The sequence below is a fragment of the Perissodus microlepis genome, chromosome 10, assembly GCF_051167445.1.
Source record: "Perissodus microlepis isolate ML-2025 ecotype Zambia chromosome 10, ASM5116744v1, whole genome shotgun sequence".
Taxonomy (NCBI): domain Eukaryota; kingdom Metazoa; phylum Chordata; class Actinopteri; order Cichliformes; family Cichlidae; genus Perissodus; species Perissodus microlepis.
Window position 1 is genome coordinate 14779966 of NC_140470.1, and position 19652 is coordinate 14799617.

The 19652-nt window shown below is 40.2% G+C and overlaps 1 protein-coding gene across 3 annotated transcripts in view; it reads left to right on the forward strand.

Moving 5' to 3' along the window:
- Window positions 1-902: 902 nt before the first annotated feature.
- LOC146379055 (pecanex-like protein 3) overlaps window positions 903-19652 on the forward strand; it is a 30173-nt gene continuing 11423 nt past the window's right edge. The window contains exons 1-22 of one of the 3 annotated variants that reach the window (XM_084942330.1): window positions 903-1627; window positions 2173-2664; window positions 3252-3460; window positions 3561-3666; window positions 4158-4197; window positions 4326-4421; window positions 4641-6386; window positions 12273-12402; window positions 12578-12747; window positions 13088-13145; window positions 13265-13406; window positions 13529-13686; window positions 14395-14548; window positions 15119-15151; window positions 15248-15419; window positions 15642-15752; window positions 16182-16273; window positions 17149-17258; window positions 17569-17674; window positions 17758-17850; window positions 17943-18093; window positions 19052-19196. In XM_084942330.1, the coding sequence (XP_084798456.1) occupies window positions 2512-2664; window positions 3252-3460; window positions 3561-3666; window positions 4158-4197; window positions 4326-4421; window positions 4641-6386; window positions 12273-12402; window positions 12578-12747; window positions 13088-13145; window positions 13265-13406; window positions 13529-13686; window positions 14395-14548; window positions 15119-15151; window positions 15248-15419; window positions 15642-15752; window positions 16182-16273; window positions 17149-17258; window positions 17569-17674; window positions 17758-17850; window positions 17943-18093; window positions 19052-19196 (4175 nt within the window). In that variant the 5' untranslated portion in view covers window positions 903-1627; window positions 2173-2511. The remainder of the gene's footprint in view (window positions 1628-2172; window positions 2665-3251; window positions 3461-3560; window positions 3667-4157; window positions 4198-4325; window positions 4422-4640; window positions 6387-12272; window positions 12403-12577; window positions 12748-13087; window positions 13146-13264; window positions 13407-13528; window positions 13687-14394; window positions 14549-15118; window positions 15152-15247; window positions 15420-15641; window positions 15753-16181; window positions 16274-17148; window positions 17259-17568; window positions 17675-17757; window positions 17851-17942; window positions 18094-19051; window positions 19197-19652) is intronic. The other 2 variants (XM_084942329.1, XM_084942331.1) reach the window with 2 other exon arrangements.

Consider the following 19652-nt stretch of genomic DNA (forward strand, 5'->3'; position numbering starts at 1 on the left):
TTAGTGGTATTATAACAAACTGGAAGCAAATGGGAATGACAGCAACTCAGTCATGAAGCAGTAGGCCATTTAAAATCACAGAGCGAGGTCTGCAGATGCTGAGGTGCATAGTGCACAGAGGTCACCAACTTTCTGCAGAGTTATAGCTGCAAAGGGTGGGCGGACATTATATTAAACTCTTTCGATTAAGAATGTCAGTCAAGTTCATATGTGTGTGAAGGCATATGAGCTAATACCTTGGGCAATATAGTATATTTGCACAAGAACTTTTTTTTAACATACCCTCAATAAATAGGCAATTTTACAGACAAAGATGGTCGGAGATGTTCTTTTGCTTTAAAAGAACAACTTTTTTATTTGTAAAGAGTTTATGTGTACTGTCATAAAAACAAGAGATCGTTGGCTAATGTTGCAGAATGGCACACAAATGCGAGTTCTATACTATTCATAAAGAATAAATATAAAATATAAATGTAAAATTTTTACCTATCTCAAAATTAGCTACCTACCTATATGTAGGTCCAATTCATCTCTTCAAGCATGGACAACTGGGGTTGTCAGGCGGCATCTGGAACTGAACCATTAGCAAGGTGAGGGTCTTTTGGGATTGTAGGGAGCAGTTTTGCAGTGTGGCTGGCTTATATGGGGGTTAGCTTGGCCTACATTAACCTGAGCTAGCTGGTAAACCCATATATAAGAAACGTCTACATGAATGCCAGGACCTGAAAGTAAACATTCAGGACCTATTTATTTTTATTAATTTGTTTAGGTAGTTTGTACTAACATTACATTTTAAGAATATTTTAAAATAAAAGAAGAAGAAAAAGAAAAAGTCCTCCTCATGACGTCAGTACACATGGCCAATCAGCGCCATGGGAATCTCTCTCGGTCTCTCACTCACTTTGCGGCCGTGCGTGCGTGCTTGCGTGCGTGTGTCAACTAGTTGTTAGCAGAGCTAGCTACCCAGTGAGCTAGCTCGTTGAAACATTTTTTGTTTTTGTTTTTTGTTTTTTTACATAGGGTCCGTTTATACCAAGAAGCATTTGTTGTTCGTCATGAGAGGGGCCCACGGCTCCCCATACATGATGTTTGTCACCCAGTCATGCCAAAGAGGAGCACGGCCTCTCGGGAAAAAATGATAAGTTAGCTAACGCCAGCAAAAAGTGAAGCTACAGTTTTTTAACAGCCGATTTCCTTCCTAGCTAGCATCCTGAGACGGAAAGCGCTGAGATTTTGCATGAACTGGATGCGGAAGGAGGATATAAGCCAACCTGGACAGCTATTGCTAACTATGAGCTATGCTGGGATCCAAAATCGGAGAACATCTCACTGTGAGCACAATTATTAAATCTATCAAGCCAGCGTGAGATAATAATAGCTAATGATTTTCACCTACCTATTAGCGGTTAGCGTTAAGCTGTCTTGTTTTAGGGTGACGTTACAGATACCCAGTCAACGATAGGGACATCAAGATAGAAATGCTTGTATATGCGGCCTAGCATTAGCCGGTAACTAGCATTAGGTATCCTAATGTTGTCTGTCAGGCAGTTTGAGGAGATAATCTTCGGGTTTAGGTCATGTTATCATATTCACTGAGGTCACTGAAACCACTGGCGGCTGCCCAGAGGTGAGAAATGCACAGAAATCTTTGTAATATTCGATGAGCTGCCAGTTAGCTTGCTAGTGCCTGTCACAAAACTTAATCTAGCTGGCACACCAATGGCCTGGACGTGAACATAGGGAGTTCATGCTGTCGGAAAACCGAATATGTCAGATATGTCATATATCACATACAGCTGTTTTTGTTTGTGTGAAAGACATCTAATGGCAAATTATGTTTGTTATAATCGTTGTTTCACGTGCCATTGCTAGCTTATGTTTTTCTTTTGCATTTATCGATCACTAAAACGATTCTGTCACTTCAGTTGCAATAAAGGATAATTAGTGTCCTGTGATTTAATGTAATTAAGTAAAGGACAGATGAAAGAAAAGAGTAAAATGTTAAAGTAAACAAACTAAATAGACGTTATAAGTTGTACCTGAAACAAAAAGAGCAACACTAAACTTATTTGGTGATTTTTATTAGATTTTCAAGATTGTTTTTCCATAAAATCCAGTGTTTAAAGTGAAGCTTCATAAAAGAAAACTGACTAATTGTGATCTCTCTCACAGATGAGCACTTGTTCGTGCAGTCATTGGGTTACCAGTGTGTCAAAAAGTCACTCTGCTGATTACCCACCGAGGATTAGGCTAGAGTGTGGCAACGCTGGTGCAGGAAGGGAGCTTATACTGGCACAAGAATATGCAAGGACTCTTTATCTCAGCTGAAGTGTATGCATATATCTAAGACACAAAACTGCTGTGCTTGATGAAACAGTCTTGGTCAACCTGCCATGCCCCATGGACGTGCCATCGTAGACACAAGATACCGTGGCTCAAACTGCTGCACAGTTTTTTGAGCTACAGCCTTGGGGGAAGCGTTTCAACTTTTAGTTGAACCTGAAGGTGGAGATGGGTTCCCAAGCTCTTCAGATACTGCGGCAGGGCGTGTGGGCTTCGCTCACTGGAGGGTGGTATGTGGATCCCCACCAGAGCACATTCTCCAACTGCTTCCACCTCTACCTTTGGATATTTCTCCTGGCTTTCCCCTTTCTTCTGTACATGGTAAGTTCATTTTCCCATCACCAAATAAAAATAGGAGCTACCAAAATAATGCACAAATCCTTTTAAATCAGTTTTCAGAAGTTAGCCATGATGACATGATAGCTTCAAGTTATTTCACTTATATAGGTCAAATCACAAATTTACCTCAAGAAGTTTAATAATCCGTTTCTAACTTACATGCCCAAGCCCTTTTTACACATAGGCAACTTCAACTGACTTGATCATCTCCCAGGATTATCATGTGTAAAATGGGTCAAATACTATGTTCTGAATAACATAACTGCATTTTTTTTAATGATGTAAACTGTATGAGAGACTCATTCAGCACATATGCATGGGATAATAACTTTATAGTTTAACTTCTAGTGCTTGTAACAATAGGGGGAATAAAAACTAAGGGTGTTTGCCTGAACTTGTGTGGTTAAATTAAGATCCTGATTTAAAACAATTCCATAATAAGTTTGAAATATCCAGCTATATTTAACACCTCATTTCCAATTAAGCTTCCTTCCTGGTTCTAGTTCTTTGACGTGACTGCCTGGTCTCATTTTTGTAATTCCTCTCTTTAAATTCCAACTCCTTGTCAGGCTCTTCCTCCAAGCTTGTTGGTGGCAGGTGTGTACTCTGCTGTGGTTGCTGTATTTTTTACTGCCATTAAAGTGGTAAACTACCGACTTCATGCAATGTTCGACCTTGGGGAGATTGTAGAGAAAAAGCAGGCCTCACTAACAGCTGAAGCGCCAAGGACAGAAGAAGGAGAAGAGGGGTCTGGTGCTCATGAGGGGAATCAGCACAGGTAATGTGATGTGTCTTAAAGAAAACTTGCCTGTTGCAATGCTGTGACTTGCTGAATTCTTTGAAAAAAATTTTTATTCCTGCATGTGACTATTTCACAGGGATAGTCATGTTGGTGTAGAGATGACTGTGTTTCGGAAAGTCAACTCAACACCCCCAGTGCGTTGCAGCTCCCAGCACTCTCTGTTTGGATTAAACCAAGTGTCGGTGAGGATTACCATATTTACTAGCATGCAACATTCTCTCTTCTGGCTTCCAACATTTCTCCAGTTCTACCTATTAGAATTTTTTAAATTCATTAATTTGGTCTGTCAGCAAACTACAAGATGTAGCAAGCTTTAAAAGCTAGCGGGTGGTATGGCTACAGGCAAAAAATTAAAAAAATAGACAGCAGATGATTGAATAAACCAAGTTACTGTTTAACCTAAGTACACTTGTTGCTATGATCTTTCTAACTCGTAGCTCCTCATTAAATGCTAATTGGTCTGAACCTCCCGTGGCTTAGTGCCAGGTTAAAAAAATTTGTATTTTCCATGATCAGTATGCCTATAATAGTAGTTTGCAAGATTTTTTTTAGTTCAGTACCAAGCTAAGGGGGAATTTTTTAAGTACTTAGCGATGTTCTTATGGTTTCGTAATGCATAATCATGTGTATCAGGTGGTTTAAAGCATTGTGTATATTCTTTCTTACTCTTCAGGAATTCTTGCCTCAGTTGGAGGATTCAGGGGGTACTAAGGGTAAGCATCTAAATGTTTTAATTCTGCATACCATAATTTTATTTTAAATCATGATGTATATAATAGTCTGACATTTTTATCCAAGCATATGTTTTAAATTTGTAATTTGTAATTTCCTTTTATTTCAGATATCAAAGAGTTAATGCGGGAACAAGGAAGCAATAATGTGATTGTCACGTCAGCTCAACGTGAGATCCTACGTCAGAGTTCCCAGGACCCCATTAGTAAGTCTGTTATTTTTCACTGTTTAGAAATGAGCATTAGATACTGGAAACAATGTTTAATCCTTCCTGTATAAGTCAGGCTGTAAGTATATCAGTATTTTCATACAAATTTAGGAAAGGGGGAAAAAAATGGAATCTTGAGAAACATAATTCACAACGTCAGTGTTACAGCTTGCAAAAGTGCATTTCAGTCTAATGTTTGGTTTTCTTACTGTACAGGGGCCCCGAATGGGGTCTCATCCTGCATTGTTGCCGCTCTTGGAGGTGAGTTCCAAGGTCTTGTAGGAGTATCTGGAGTGTCAGCTGGATTTGAAGAACCTGGAGCCTTGTCTATCCCCCCTTCACCCTCGAGTCAAGAAGATGGAGGCGAGAAAGAACACTTGCAAGAAGTGGAGATGTTAACAGAACAGTTGTCTCATCAGAGTTCCAAGGACAATGATTTGGGGGCTTACTCTCCCCTTGGCCCCTCTGCTGAATCTGAGAGTTTGGGAGATACTCCCCTAAGCCCTCTTATAAAGAGTAGTTTAAGTGAAGAACTCAGTGAAAATCTGCTGGGTTTAGGCCTTGACCCTGTGGCTTTTGCTCCTGGGACTGAGCTCCCCGGCAGCCGCAGCGGAGTAGCACTAGCTGCTGGATCAACAGACAGTTGTTTCAGTGCTGGTGGAGCTACCACAGACCGTGAGACGCTAAGCACTGTTAGCAGTTACCGCAGTGAAAAAACTGATTCAACTCAGCTGGAAAGTCCTTCATTCAGCCAGTCGCGGCCTGTAGATGGACAGGTTTCTGCCTCAGCACCAGCGATAGGGTCTGACATCCACAAGCCCACAGAGGATTCAGCAGTGCAAGATGGCAGTGATACTGACAATCTGTCAGACAGTGTGTTACTACGCTCCCCTTCCAAAGAATTCTCCCTCAGCCAGGGGCTAGACCGGACACTTGTTGAAGGAGAGGATCTGCCATCTGTACCTTCTGATATTGCACAGCCCCCTCCTCTCCAGAACTCTTCCCCTTCAAGTAGTGGCCACTCAGAGGTTTGTGAATTGGACAGGAACGTCCCAGTTCCTCCTCTACCCCCACCTCGGCAGACCAATTCAGTGCCCTCAGGGCTGGCCCTGGGTCTGGTGTGTTCTGAGCCTGCTTTGCCCATATCTTCTACCCCATTCTTACTGTCTGAGCAGCCTGCTCTGCAGTCCCAGCAGGTTGTACGCCCTAAAGACTTAAAGCTGCTGCGGGCCAGCGGCGGTAGCATGGGGCACAGGCCAGGCCGAAGGAAAGCTCCAAGAAGGCGCGCTGGAGCTGGCAGTAGTAGTTTTGACTGTGGCTCTTACAGGCGTCACCACAATCATAGACAACACAGAGATTACATACCAGTGCGCAATCGACTCGGCACTAAGGCTTACAGTGAAAGTTTGTTTGAGGATTCCAGTGACGAGGACGACGGCAGTGACATGAGTGCAGGTTCTAGCCTGGGCTCTCAGCGCCGATACAGCTCAGATGATGATGACGATGATGATGATGACTCTAGTTCCTCTACCTCCTGCTACTCTCCAGACCTTGCTAACACTGGCATTACATCGACTCTTCCCCCTGCTGCTCAACTGCCTACTCCAAGGGAAGGGGATTTACCCGAAACTGCTGGCCCCTCACATCCTCGTGCTGCTCAACGCTCTTCTAGCACCGCTAGTGCTAAGACTCACGCAAGAGTGCTAAGTATGGATGGGGCAGGTGGAAGCCAGAGCAATGCAGTGGCTCTGCCCTCTACTCTGCTTGCAATGCCCTCCACCTCCACGCCTGCACCTCGGACTCTCACCATCTCTAAGTCTGATCTGGAAGCCCGGACTATACACTCTGATGGCTTTGCTGGAGCTCACCATCATCGCCTGGATTCACTTGGAGGCTCTTGGACTGGCAACCAGATGGGCTGGAGAACAGGAGAACTGGTTGAAGAGGGGGCTGTTGGAGGTGGTGAGTTTGCAAATTTTCAGTCAAGAATATATGTTTTAACTTACCCTACTGAAACAGTTTTCATCATGGTTTGGAGGTCTAACTAATTAAGAAAGTTAACCTTCATAGGGAGTCGCTGATAGTAAGGTCTATTTGTAAGGCATCAAATTGTTGCTGATATTTTTTTTCTGTAATATATTTGATGACAGGCCACTATTAATTTGTACTTAATTTAATCACGAGTAATGACTCCATGGTGTAGTGATTAATACATATACCTTATTTGTGAAAGATTTTATTTAAGATGGCGAAGAGACACAAACCCAGCCTTGGGGTCTCACAAGCTAGTGTACTGTGATCTAACTAGATGTATCTGATATGATCCCTGTGTTGGTGTTGTCCCTGGTCATCATAATTAATATTGGTCCAGGTTCAACATTGCAAGTTATATTGTCATGGGGAAAAAACTGCCAATGTGTACTAAAATCCAAAAAGGGGCAGTTGTGGTTTAGGATGGGTTATGGGGTTATAGTTACGGTTATAATTATAGAGTTACGGTTAGAGTTTGGTCCGAATTTCTTTCCACGTCGCAAAACCATGACATCACAACAGTGTGATTGGTCACTTGCAATGATGAACCTGGCCCATCATTAGCTTTGGTGATCCTAGAACAACATTGGCACATTGATATCAGATTGTGCACTATACCCAAGCCAGTATAGAGGTGACGGTTGTGTCAGGAACTCCATCTGATATGAAGTCTGCGCCAAATCAAACATGGGTTCCATGTGCTGTGGCAATCCCTTTGGAAATAAGAGAGCAGCTGAAATTCCATTACTTTTTTTAGTTCCAAGTAACCATGAGGTGTGATCAGAAAGCTCTGGAAATGATTCTGTAAAAATCAAAAATCATGCCTGTATACCCATTCAAGATTATATTATACTCTGCACCATTGTAAGTGGAGCTGCTATATTTAGATCACTGTAGAAGTCCTGTTATGTCTTCTACTTATGTCTCAGTAGCGCCTGCTGGATCTACTCCAGTGTATTCCTTCAACTTAATTTTCATTTTCAATAAGTTTACAGTGTCACTATCAGACAAGTCTGCAATAAGAGCAAATAGCAAGAAAAGACTATGTTGCAATGATTTGCAACTCTCATAGGCTCGTATTTTATCAGGTAAAATGCAGTGTTTCTTTTTCGGCTTTTCTGTTCTAAGATTTTGTGTAGAAATTTCACCAGAACCTCAATCTGTTTTGCAAAGGAAGTATGGTCTCATTAAGAGCTTGTTTGCACTTGGAGGGGCTGATGCCCTGCATAATCTGTTATCCTTCAGGGGTTGCTGGCGATGCAGGATTTTCAGCTCTGTGTGTCCACCCTGCAGCTGGATGTGAGACGTCATCTCAGCTGAATTTCTCCCAGATATCTTCTGGCTCTCTATTACCGGAGAGACCCAAAAGTGTTCACCGCCAGTTCCCCTTAGGTTAGGTGGTTATGAGGAAAACTAGATGCTTCATTGATTGGGTGGGGTGCTGTTTTCAAGTGGAGGGCCATAAATGGCACCTAGCCCCAGAGGCTTTGTCGCACATATATAAATTACTTGGAGCTGACGGCAGGTTTTTTGGCTTTGGGGCATTTCTTGCTGCTCCTGAAAAATTGTTATGTCCTGATTAGGAGAGACAGTATAACAACAGTTGTGTATACAGACTGTCTGAGGCACTTGCTGTGTGACATTACACAGCCTGGCTCACACTCTGATTGTGTGGAGCAGTGAACACCTCCTGTCATTATGTGTGACGCATGTTCCCAGTGCATTGAACACTGGAGCGGAGCTACAGAGGAAATCCACTCTATGGGGAGTGGAGACTCAATCCCACAATAGTCCACCACGTCTGAAGGTGTCCGTATATTTGTTTGCATCATACAAAAACACAATCTCCTCTTTTCTTTTCCCTAAAAAAATTGAGGGCAAAACATTAGGGGAGCTCACCCATGGCCAGGCGCACTGCTATAAGAGTTTCCCTGAGCAGGTTGAGGGAGCAGTGGCTGTCTTTGATTTTGATTGTTCCATATTGGCCCAGCGGGCCATGGATGATGGATCTAACTTGGCGGTGGACACTGCCTTTGCACAGGGGCCTGGTGTCACAGGTGTCACAGAGCAGTTAGCTGAGACTGGCACCTGAAAGGCTGAATTTAAATGAGTTGGGTCTCCCCCTGAGGATGATTGAGACCATTCAGAGTGCAAGAGCAGTTTCTGTATTCTGACTTTATGAGGGTGTATATTTGAGAGATGTGCAGCTACGAACAAAATTTCTTATCAGTGCTGTGTTAGAATTGTGTTATACTTCCTTCAGGTTTTGCTAGATAAGGGAAGAGCATTTTCCTCTATTAAAGTGTTTGGCTGGAATGTCAGGCTGCCATGTTGGCTTTGGTAATGCACCAAAGAGATTTAACTACCGTTTTAGAGTTAGTCTTAGTCTTTTTACAGCTTGCTTTAGCATCAATGAAAAATAACAGTAACTGTAAGTTACATGCTCTATCTACCCACACATCATGTCTGTAGTTTTCAACTGTAATAGGGAGGTTTTGCACCCTAATGCTGCCTTCATGCCTGACGTTAGGGATTCTACCTATAGCTGCCCTGCACAGGAGCTGTTAGCTTTTCGCCCCCTGCCATTTGGGGAATGACAGCCAGAGGTCGCTGACCTTTTGCATGGATCAAGGGGTTAACCCCGGTTCCTTGAAAACTGAATGAGGTATCTCACTGCACTTTGCCCATGCAACTGGACAGTGACAGTAAGGCATCAATAGATAAAAAAAATGGAAAAATGCTGACTGATATTTATTTATTTAGTCAAAATTATTTGACCTTTTGAATTTATTAAATTTAGTCATGAGTTAGTTGCTTTATGGTGTAGTAGTGGCACATAGAAGAACAACACTAAGAATGCCTGGACCCCATGGTCTTGGTGATAAGAGCTTCTGTGGCTTGTCATGCCAGAGGGCACTTACCATAGTGAGATACCGCACTTGAGCTTCAAAGAAATGAAGTTACCCTGGGCCCGTTTTAAAAAAAAACAAAACTATTAACAAAATCCTCACAAAACTAAGCTCGAAATGAAGCAGGCAAAACAAAGGTATAACTGTATCTTTACGGAATAAAGCATGAAATTGGGGTTTGAAAGAACACATTCAAATTTACAGATGTAACAGAATCTGCTTTGAAGTGTCTGTTTTGTGCACAGGAACAAGAATAAAGAAAACATTTAGAAAAGAATATTTTATTCAAATTAATTTTTTAGATTATTCTATTTAATCAGATTATTTTAACATTGTGTAACATAATACCCTATATGGACAAAAGTCCCTCTTAATCTTTAAATTCAGGCGTTTTCACTCCCATTGCCAGACTTGCATAAAATCAAGCCCATAGCCAAGGAGACTGCCTTGAGAAACATTTTTTCAAGAATGGCTCATTCTAAAGAGCTCACTGAGTTCAAGCATGCCAGTCAGTTTGTGAAATTGCTTCCATCCTAGATATTCCACTATCAGTAAGTGGTATTATTGCAAATTGGAAGCATTTAGGAACCACAGAAATGAAGGCTCAAACTGTGTAAAGTTATAGAACTGGCTCACTGACTGCATATAGTGCGCAAAAGTCTTCAAAGCTCTTTTGAGTCAATAACTGCAGAGTTCCAGAGCCCCCAGCACAAAACCATCAGCACAAAAACTTTGCACCAGCATTTTTGTGGCATGGGCTTCCACAGCTGAGCAGCTTTTACCTATATACTGTATGTATTAATGTCAGGTGTTTCCACTGTGTGTTTATACTAGGGATTTTCCTAATTTCTTAGTCGACTAAATGAGGGGGGGGGGGAAAAAAGACTAACCGACTAGTCTGAAACTTAGGAACACTCAGGTAATAAGTTCCATTTGAGAAACTTTTATTGGAAAATGTTAAAAATTAATAACATAGGTATTTGAAACCATTTATCACATTCTTCAGTGATGAATCATGCCGCTTAAATGTGCAGCACCTTGCAGCATGCATTATCAACATTACACATTATACTCCAGATAGACAACAAAGATGAAAAACACTTAAAATAAACCGATGTTAAAGATGATACAAAACCAAACACGTTCCACTAAAATATGACAAATTAACATCTGAAAAACTAATAAATCACGACTTAAAAGTCCCAGCGTTATGAATGATGCACACTGTTCGAAATTCATGACATCCACTTCAATAAAAGTTAGAATCTAAAATAAAACAATAAATCATCCATCCATTTTTTTCTGCTTATCTAAAGTCAGTCAGACATCCTTAGCCGTCCCCTTTCAATGTGAAGGAGTAGCTGCTCTTCTTTGAACCCCTTCCAAATAACTGAATTCCTTACTAAGGAAGCATTCCTTACTAAGGCAGAGCCCATCTACCTTATGGAGAAAGCTCCTTTCCACTGCTTGTATCAATGATCTCATTCTAATAGTGTTAACAGAAAGATCAGGCCTAGATTAACAGATTTAGTTTCCCAACAATGATGTGCCATTTGGTGGCAAATGGGTGCATAACATTTAGGACCCAATAATATACCGACATTTGGCATTGATTAAAAGTTTAATAATTAGATTAAACCACTAGTAAGTCTCGTACCGACTAGTGACAACAGCAACGATTAGTCGGTTAGTCGACTAGTTACACATATGCCTACTGTAGGAATAGTGAAAGGTAACTAAAGCACAGTGTTGGGGAAAGTTGGAAGTGTTAATTAAAATTTTGGCTGCTGTGCTTAAACTTTATTATTTTAGTAGAACTCCTTATTATGCAAGTTTACCAGAAACATTCAGGCATCATCCAGCTTTTACCCGACCAATAAGTGTAATGGGTGCAGTACCTAAACATTTCTTTGTACCTGAGTCATGAGAATGTGAAGAAACTATGCAAATCTTTTCTTTTGGTGCCATTTATGGTCGATGTGCAACTTATTTTTAGCAAAGACATAGTTGTTTAGGTGGTGTTCCCATCTGCACTAAAAGATGGTTTACAAAAACTGTTAATTGAATAAATAACTTTGAATGAAAACCCAATAAAGTTTTATTAAACTGTCTGTTTAACAAATTATATGAGTATTTTAAACATCCAAAAAGCGCTTGTTAGGCTAATTTGATAAAGAAGTTAAAACACAAGCTTCACTATAAACACTAACTGCTAACTTAATTTACCTCTGCAAATTGCCAATTTGGCTGAGACTGCAGCTGTGCTCTTTCTCTAGCAGCAAAATCTAATGAATCCACATCAACAGCATAGGAGAGGAGAATGAGATGGCTGATAGCATCTGATTTCTTTGTTATTCACTCACTGTCTTCATTTTAAAAAAAAAAATTTGGTTTGACAGTTTGGAAAAATTCAGAGTGAGATATGTGCTGCTGGTAAATAATACTGTTGTGCTCAATTACAATTCTGTTCAGATGTTTTTCTTTTTTATAAAATGGGAGTATTTAAAACAATGTTTAGTAATGAAAAATGACCAAAAAGACTACTAATACAAAAATAAGAAGCATCAGTAAGATGAGTATAAATTATTGTGTTTAAACCCTGATTACCACCTCACTGCTGAGACCTCAGTAACCGATCACCCCTAACACATTGAGGCAAAATCTTATCATTAACCCATGTCCTTGCTGCTAACATGGAGACATGCTTTGAAAAATTTATAATAAATTAATAGTCTAGTGTGTGAAACCTAACTATCTCTTAATCTTTTTACTTATTTATTTAATAAATGAATAAATAACATAAGGACATTCTAAGTTCTGAATTAAGATAAAATGCAGTTATAGTTAAATCTTAGATATGTGCATTATGTACACTGACAATGTGACGTAAATGATAAACTTTTCTCAGCCATGGCCACGGAGGAAGGGGGCAAACACGAATCAGTCAGCAGTGTAAAGAGGACCCAGGCTATACGCAGGAGACACAATGCTGGGAGCAACCCTACACCACCACCATCTACCATGGGATCACCTCCCAGGTTTGTCATCTAAGCAAAGATGTCCCTATATGTTTGTTTGCACTTGTCCTCAACTTTTCTTTTTGGTTTTCTTTCTACCATGCCTTCCATATTAGTATGTTTACATTATAATGGACATAAGAATAACAGCCCAGATTAAGATTAACTGCTGTATTCATTTGTTTGTTTCCTGTAGTCTCCAGGACCTCCAGCGAGCTCGGACCTCCTCTCATTCGCGCACCCGTACACTTCCCTCAGCCTTACAGTTTGCCTCTTCACTTCTACTACCCCGCAGTGGCATCCATGAGGCTTCCACATTTGACGACACATCAGAAGGGGCAGTGCACTATTTCTATGATGAGAGCGGTAAGTACCTTGTCTTGTCTAGACAGTCATTCTGATTATCCTGTTATTAAATGGGCAGATATGAGACTGGTGTCATTTTTTTCATCTAACTCTTCATGAATAGTGGACTCTCCTTGAGTACCGATTCTTAGGACTTGCTACCTTGAAATGTTACCAGTCTGTTATTTGAGCTATTATTTTGAAGCATTATGTAAAGTAATTGTAATGTAATGGTCACTGGTATTTGAATCTACATAAAGAAAATCACTTGTCAGATTGCATTATTGTATACTCTGTCTGTGATTGCAGATTTTACACTGTTGAGGGTATTCATTTCTGCTGTGTCTCTGTTATATAACAGGAGTAAAGAGGTCCTACACATTTGGACCTGCTGGAGGCGGCTATGAGGACCCAGTTCAGTAAGTTATAAAGTTTTTATTGCCAAGTGTCTTTCTTTTCTACAGACTACGAGAGTTATTGTTGTCATTAAAACATTACTAACAGCTACATTCAAGGCTGTGAAATTTTACACTTGCAGAGAAAGGGAGAGGCAGTCCCAATCTTCAAGCTTCACATCCACTGAGGTCCCAGAAGGGGCACCAGTCCTGTCCATGCTACAGCCCAGACAAGGGGCTTTACAGGGGATGCAGGTGCGCAGGGTGCCTCTGGAGATGCCCGAGGTTAGCAGTGCTTCATTGATTATTCCAAATAGGACATCAGTCGGCACATCAAAGCTAACTATCACAGACGGTCCTTCTAGATCCTGTTTCCTAATTCACACAATCTCTGAATTCTTACCTAGTTTGATCTGGATCACGAGTCTCTACAAGAGTCCCAAGAAAACACTTTGATGATTGAGGAGAAAGCCAAACCTAAACAGTACTATCGCTTTTGGGTGCTGCCTGGAAAGTGGCTGAGAGTCCGATATGATCGACTGGCTCTGCTTGCCTTATTAGACAGGTAAGACAAAAGATTGGAAAAGAGAATGGATTACATTTTATTTCGTTTTTTCTCTGTGACAGCAAAGAAAAATGTACAAAATGTACTCTGTTGCCCCTAAAATAATTAATACATAACAACATTTGTTTTTGTCTTAGTTTTGACAAATTATCATTTCAAGTAAATATTTAACTTATAAAAGCAACTGAGTTTACTTTTAAACAGGTCCATGGTTTTGATTGAGAATTGATAGAGAAGATGGATTAACAAGTCCAACAAATTTGTTCACTCTGTCATTTCTGAAGGCTGCTTTTCCTCTTACACTGAAGCAAAAGATTTTCATTCATAAGCGAAGTTCTTTTAAAGGATCTATTTAATATATTTTCACTAAACAACAACTCAGAAAAATGTTATCCTGTGTTTTTCTTTCAAATAAATAGAAACTTGTGGCATGCTATTATACAGGATGCATTGTAAACTGATTTAGATGAATCTTTAAGGTTTTACTGTGATACTGATACTGTTTTTTTTAATGGGTTGTTTTGTTTGTAATGGATGAACCTCCTCATTGTCACAGGACTTATGTCCAGTAGGATATTGACTTAACACTTAATATACATTTGTTTTAATTTTTTTCTCATGAAGCACATTTTATTTACAAGTCAAAGACAAAATTTAATTTGATTTTGAGGTTTCTCAAATATATACTGCTGCACCTTACTTTCCCAGGAACCGCCGTGTGGGAGAGAACGTGTTTGCTGTGGTGCTTGCCAGCCTGGTGGCATTCCTGGGGTTCCTGCTGCTGCTCCAAGGCTTTTTCAGGGACATTTGGGTCTTCCAGTTCTGCCTGGTCATTGCTAGTTGCCAGTACTCCTTACTGAAGGTAGCTCTTATTTATGTTGTTTCTCTTACCAAAAGTCTTCAGCAAGTAACTTAATAATGGTCACTGTATGACCAAAACTTGTGTTCTTACAATGTCATAACATATAAGTGCTCAGTCTAAACTAAACTCTGAACACCCGTTTGGTCCTGTGAAAATCTCTAAACAGATCGCGCAGGTGGAGATTTGGCAAAATCATATCCTGTCGAATTTAATCTTACTTAGAGCTTAGAGATTTGATGTTCATTTGAAAGAAAAAAGGGGAAAAAACGAATGGTTGTTAGACTTAGCCTATGTAAGACCGTTATAAGACTTTCTCTTACAACGCATCCTCTGTCAAGAGTACAATAATTGTGCAATTTAAAATAAGGCTCCAGTAATATGATACTGGACTTGTTTTAAAGCAATCTTTTAACATCATTGTTGTAGGAAGACTAAGTGCTCAAAATCCAGTCCAAGGGTCACAACAATTTTCAGTTAACCTGGTTAGCTAGAGCCAAGCAATTGTCATTCCTGTTTTTAACATACACGTGAAAGACATGAAGCCTAAATTTCCTGCCTCTTTTGATTTAGAGTGTACAGCCAGATGCAGCCTCTCCCATGCATGTGAGTAGTAGATTTAGGAATCCACATTTTATAAAATACTTTTGACCTTAAAATTATGGTATAACGTTGTTTCTCTCCTTGTCTGTTATGTAAAAGGGGCATAACTGGATCATTGTGTACAGTCGGCCAGTCTACTTCTGCTTATGCTGTGTGATGATCTGGATCTTTGACTTATCTGGGCGCTCTGGAAGTCTGCAGCCCTTCTCCCTCTATGGCATCATCATCTTCTCTGCGCAATTCCTGCTCTGTGTCAGGGATGTGCTCATTGGTTAGTATTATTCATGGATTCTTTTACATCAGGTTGATGTTCAGATTGACAGTGCTAGCATTGCTACATGCCAGACTAGTTCTATCTTTCTTATTGCAGTGTTAATTAAATAGCCCTGAATATATCCTGATTGTAACACTGCTTTATGCAGGAGGAGGATTAGTGGGTTTTTAAACTGTAACCCATTTTTAAACACAATTTCCCCCTCTTTTCATCCAACAGTGTTTGCCCTGTGTTTCCCAGTCATTTTCCTGTTTGGGTTGCTACCTCAGGTCAACACTTTTGTGATGTGTCTGCTGGAGCAGATTGACATGCACATTTTTGGTGGAACTGGTAAGAATATTATTACACGAATGGGATAATCGAATACTTGGAAGTTGAAAGTGTTAGACCATTTTTAGGAGGACAGTTTAAAAACCATGTGGTTATTTGAACACATCCTTGTGTTTATTGGTACATTTGAAAACAGAAAAGTTTGTTTTGTTTTTTTAAAATGGTCACTACACACTATCACAGTAGGCAGTTAGATGTATGGTTATTGTTTCCGTCCCCGTTGGGAAGGCCTGGCTTCAGTAAACAATGCAAATAAACATTAAAAAAAATGAGAGATTCTGCTTGTCCATTGCTCAGAGAAACTAGTAAAAACAAATACTTTGAGTATTTCTGCCCAAACAGAATAATGAGAGTTGTCTATCGTTTGTGTCGTTGTGTCTCACCCATACCAGCCTAATTGTGTCTGATCTCTCTGTATTCTTTCCTCAGCCACTACCAGCCCCCTTTCATCTCTGTACAGCCTCATACGCAGTGTGCTGGTGGCTGCCCTGCTGTATGGATTTTGCCTCGGTGCCATAAATGTAAGTTGAACCGACTGACTGTCCCAGTTCGCACCTGTTATTAATGTGATCTGATCACAGGTAGACAGCTTACTCTTCATATGTCTGAAGTGATCATTTGTGATTGCGTGTCACTTCCCTGCTCGGCATCTATGCAGACATACAGTATTATGTGTGTGAGCCACCACCCTCTTCTGCAGCAATTTATTGAAAAATGAGGAAATACGGATCATATGCAGAGCAAAAATGGAGTTTGTACAATTCTTATGAGCTTGATAGTCAATATTTAGTATGAACACCTTTATTTTTTTAATATTATGACCTCCTAGGCAAGCATTGCTGTAATTGTTAGCGCTCAGCTGTAAAAGGCTGATGGGGTATTGTTGTCACCCCTCTGGGTGGGTGAGCAGGTGACGTGAATACAGTAACTAACTAGAGAGTGAGGCGATGTAAGGTTTTCAGTATGGTCGAATGATTCATTGGTCGGTGCTAAGAAAAAACTTTGAAAGCTCTTCTGAAAGCCTGGATACCTATTGCTCAAGATCACTTTAAAAATGACATGTCTAACTCCTTCGAAGCAAAATATAAAGAAATAAGACGGTGTACTGTAAAACAATATTATTTCAGTGACAAGTGGGTTTGATTTTTAACTGGTAAAAGGTAGAAATGCACTTCCCCTGACTATTCAGCTGGAAATTAAAAGAAGAAATCAAAACAGTGCAAGCTGTGTTTCTATTCCTTGACATATTCAGGCAAGCCAAGTTGCCAAAAGAGCTGTTAATGTGTGATTATGTTAGTGTCAGGTGTGAACTTGCTGAACATGACATGGAAGAGTTTGAACGTGTTTTTCCTATTACAGTCGTCTATTTGACTTTTCCCCCCTTTTTTTCCATCAGGCACCGTGGGGGGACGCCCATGTTCCAGTACTGTTCTCCGCGTTTTGTGGGCTACTCCTGGCCTTATCCTACCACCTGAGCCGCCAAAGCAGCGATCCTACCATCCTTTGGTCAGTATTTCCTGTTTCATTATCGGCAATGATGGTCTTGGGAGTCTTTATTGAATCTTCTTTTTAGATCCAGAATAGATTAACAGTTACTTAAAGAAGTCTATATAGCAAGATAGATAGCAATAGATAGCAAGTCTAAAGTGTAGTTTGTGTTTTACAAAGTTAGCTACAATCCAAGACATAAAAATGATGCTAATGGCCAAGAGACACTGCTGCTGTCTTGATCATCTGTGAAGACTTTGATGATAGATCTTATCTCTCTGTGGTATTTCTTGTAACTCTCTTTTATGCTTTTTACCCGTAACATCAGGTCACTGGTCCGGTCTAAATTATTCCCAGAACTGGAGAACCGAAACCCAGAAGAACCCCCTGTGGAAATCAAGGACCCTCTTCCTGATAAGCTGCGCAACTCTGTGGTAACTACTGTTGCTCACCAGCCTGCAGTTTAATTTTTATGTAATGATTTAATTAGTTTTAAAATCAATCTGTCTATTTATAGAAAGAGATTCTTCATTCGGACCTCGTCATCTGTCCCCTCATGGCTGTGATTACCTTTGCCATCAGTGCCAGCACAGTTTTCATCGCTCTTCAAGTTAGTTGGAGCAGTATTCATGACCTTACACTCGCATCATTTTTGTATATAGACTTAATTAAAATGTTCCTCTTTTTGCTCTTGCTCCGCAGCCTGCTCTTAGCGTTGTCTTATACATCCTGGCTGGAGTTGTTGGCTTCATTACACACTATCTCCTGCCTCAGCTCCGCAAACAGCTGCCATGGTTCTGCCTGGCTCACCCTTTGCTCCGCTCCAAAGAGTATAGTCAGTTTGAGGTCCGAGGTGGGTGTCTGATTGCATCTTTTATCTTCATTCACATGCACAGAAAAATAACAACATCTAGAAATACATATATAGTATATAACAGGCTTTGGAAACTGAAATGTTATAAGTTGTTCTAATTACAAAAAAGTAAGATCTCCAGCTGAAAGTGCTCTTGAGAAAACACTCCCGGCAAACTTCATAGGCTGCTTCACCAGACAATACATAACTATTTTTAAACAACAGTCAGCTGCATATTTTGAATATGATTTGAATATCATTGATATATTAAGTAATATATACACTCAACACTAAAAATAAATCAGTTATTTTATCTCAAGATTTTTGTGTTAGAAGTTGTTTAAAATGATCAAATTACTGTCATGTCTTCTTGAGTTTATCTTTAAATATTTTACAGACATTTTTTGCAATGTTTTAATGGTGCTAGTCAGCCACAACTTTAAAAGCATCTGCTTAATGTTGAATAGATTCCCCTTGTGCTACTAGAATAGCTCTGATTCATCAGAACATGGACATTGGAGCCTTGGGGTGTCTGGCACTGAGATGGTGACAGTGATAGTTCCTGTGGGCCAGTTTAGGCTTGATTTTTGAAATTTAGTGGCCAGGCCTGGTCTCTTTATTGAATTCTTCAGGCAATTTCTAAGCATTTTTGCAGTGTGGTAGAGCATACAAGCCTGCTGGAGGAGGATGGGTGTTTCTGGGAGTATTGTTACAACCCAGAAACATCCACATGAATCCCAAGTGAGTAACACTGATCTCACAATCCTGCAGTGATGATCAGATCAGTTTTATTCATGTCATCTGTCAGTGGTTTTATTGTTGTGGCTAATTAGTGTATTGAACCTCTTTTAAAACTTCACTTTTTAATTTTTTTTTTCTTTACAGCTGTGGTGGGATATCTGCAGTTTGTGAATTACTCCACATTTGTAACATATTTTTTTCTTTCTGTTTGACCCAGATGCTGCTCAGTTGATGTGGTTTGAGAAGCTGTATGCATGGCTTCAGTGTGTGGAGAAATATTTTATCTACCCAGCTGTAGTGCTGAACTCCCTGACCACCGAAGCTCGAACAGTGGGCCAGAATCACAAAGAGCTGGACATCTAGTAAGCATTTCCTCGTCCTGGTTCTGTTAATATTTTAAATGTTATACTGTTATACTGTTCTTTATCTCTGCTCCCTGTGGACATGTGCTGTCTGCTGGATGTGTTGAACTCTCCCATGTGTGCCTTATGTCCCATCTCCCTCTGCTGTCTTCTTTTTCCCAGAAGACAGCAGAGGCAGCTGCTGCCACCAACCAGTGGTGGCAGCTGCCCCTCCCTGAGCCTGATTTTTTTTTCTTCTGGTCTTTTGATAGTTGGTGTTTTCTCTAATATTGTACCCCTTTCCCTACAGTATAAAGTTTCTTGTGGGGACAGTTGTTGTGATTTGGCACTATATACATCCATTCGAATTGAATTGAACTCTTGAAACGGGTGATTTACAAATGTGAACATCAAGAGAAATTTGTCAGGTTTTATTTCATTAAACAGTGTAGTAGTATATTGTTTGTTACCTGTGAT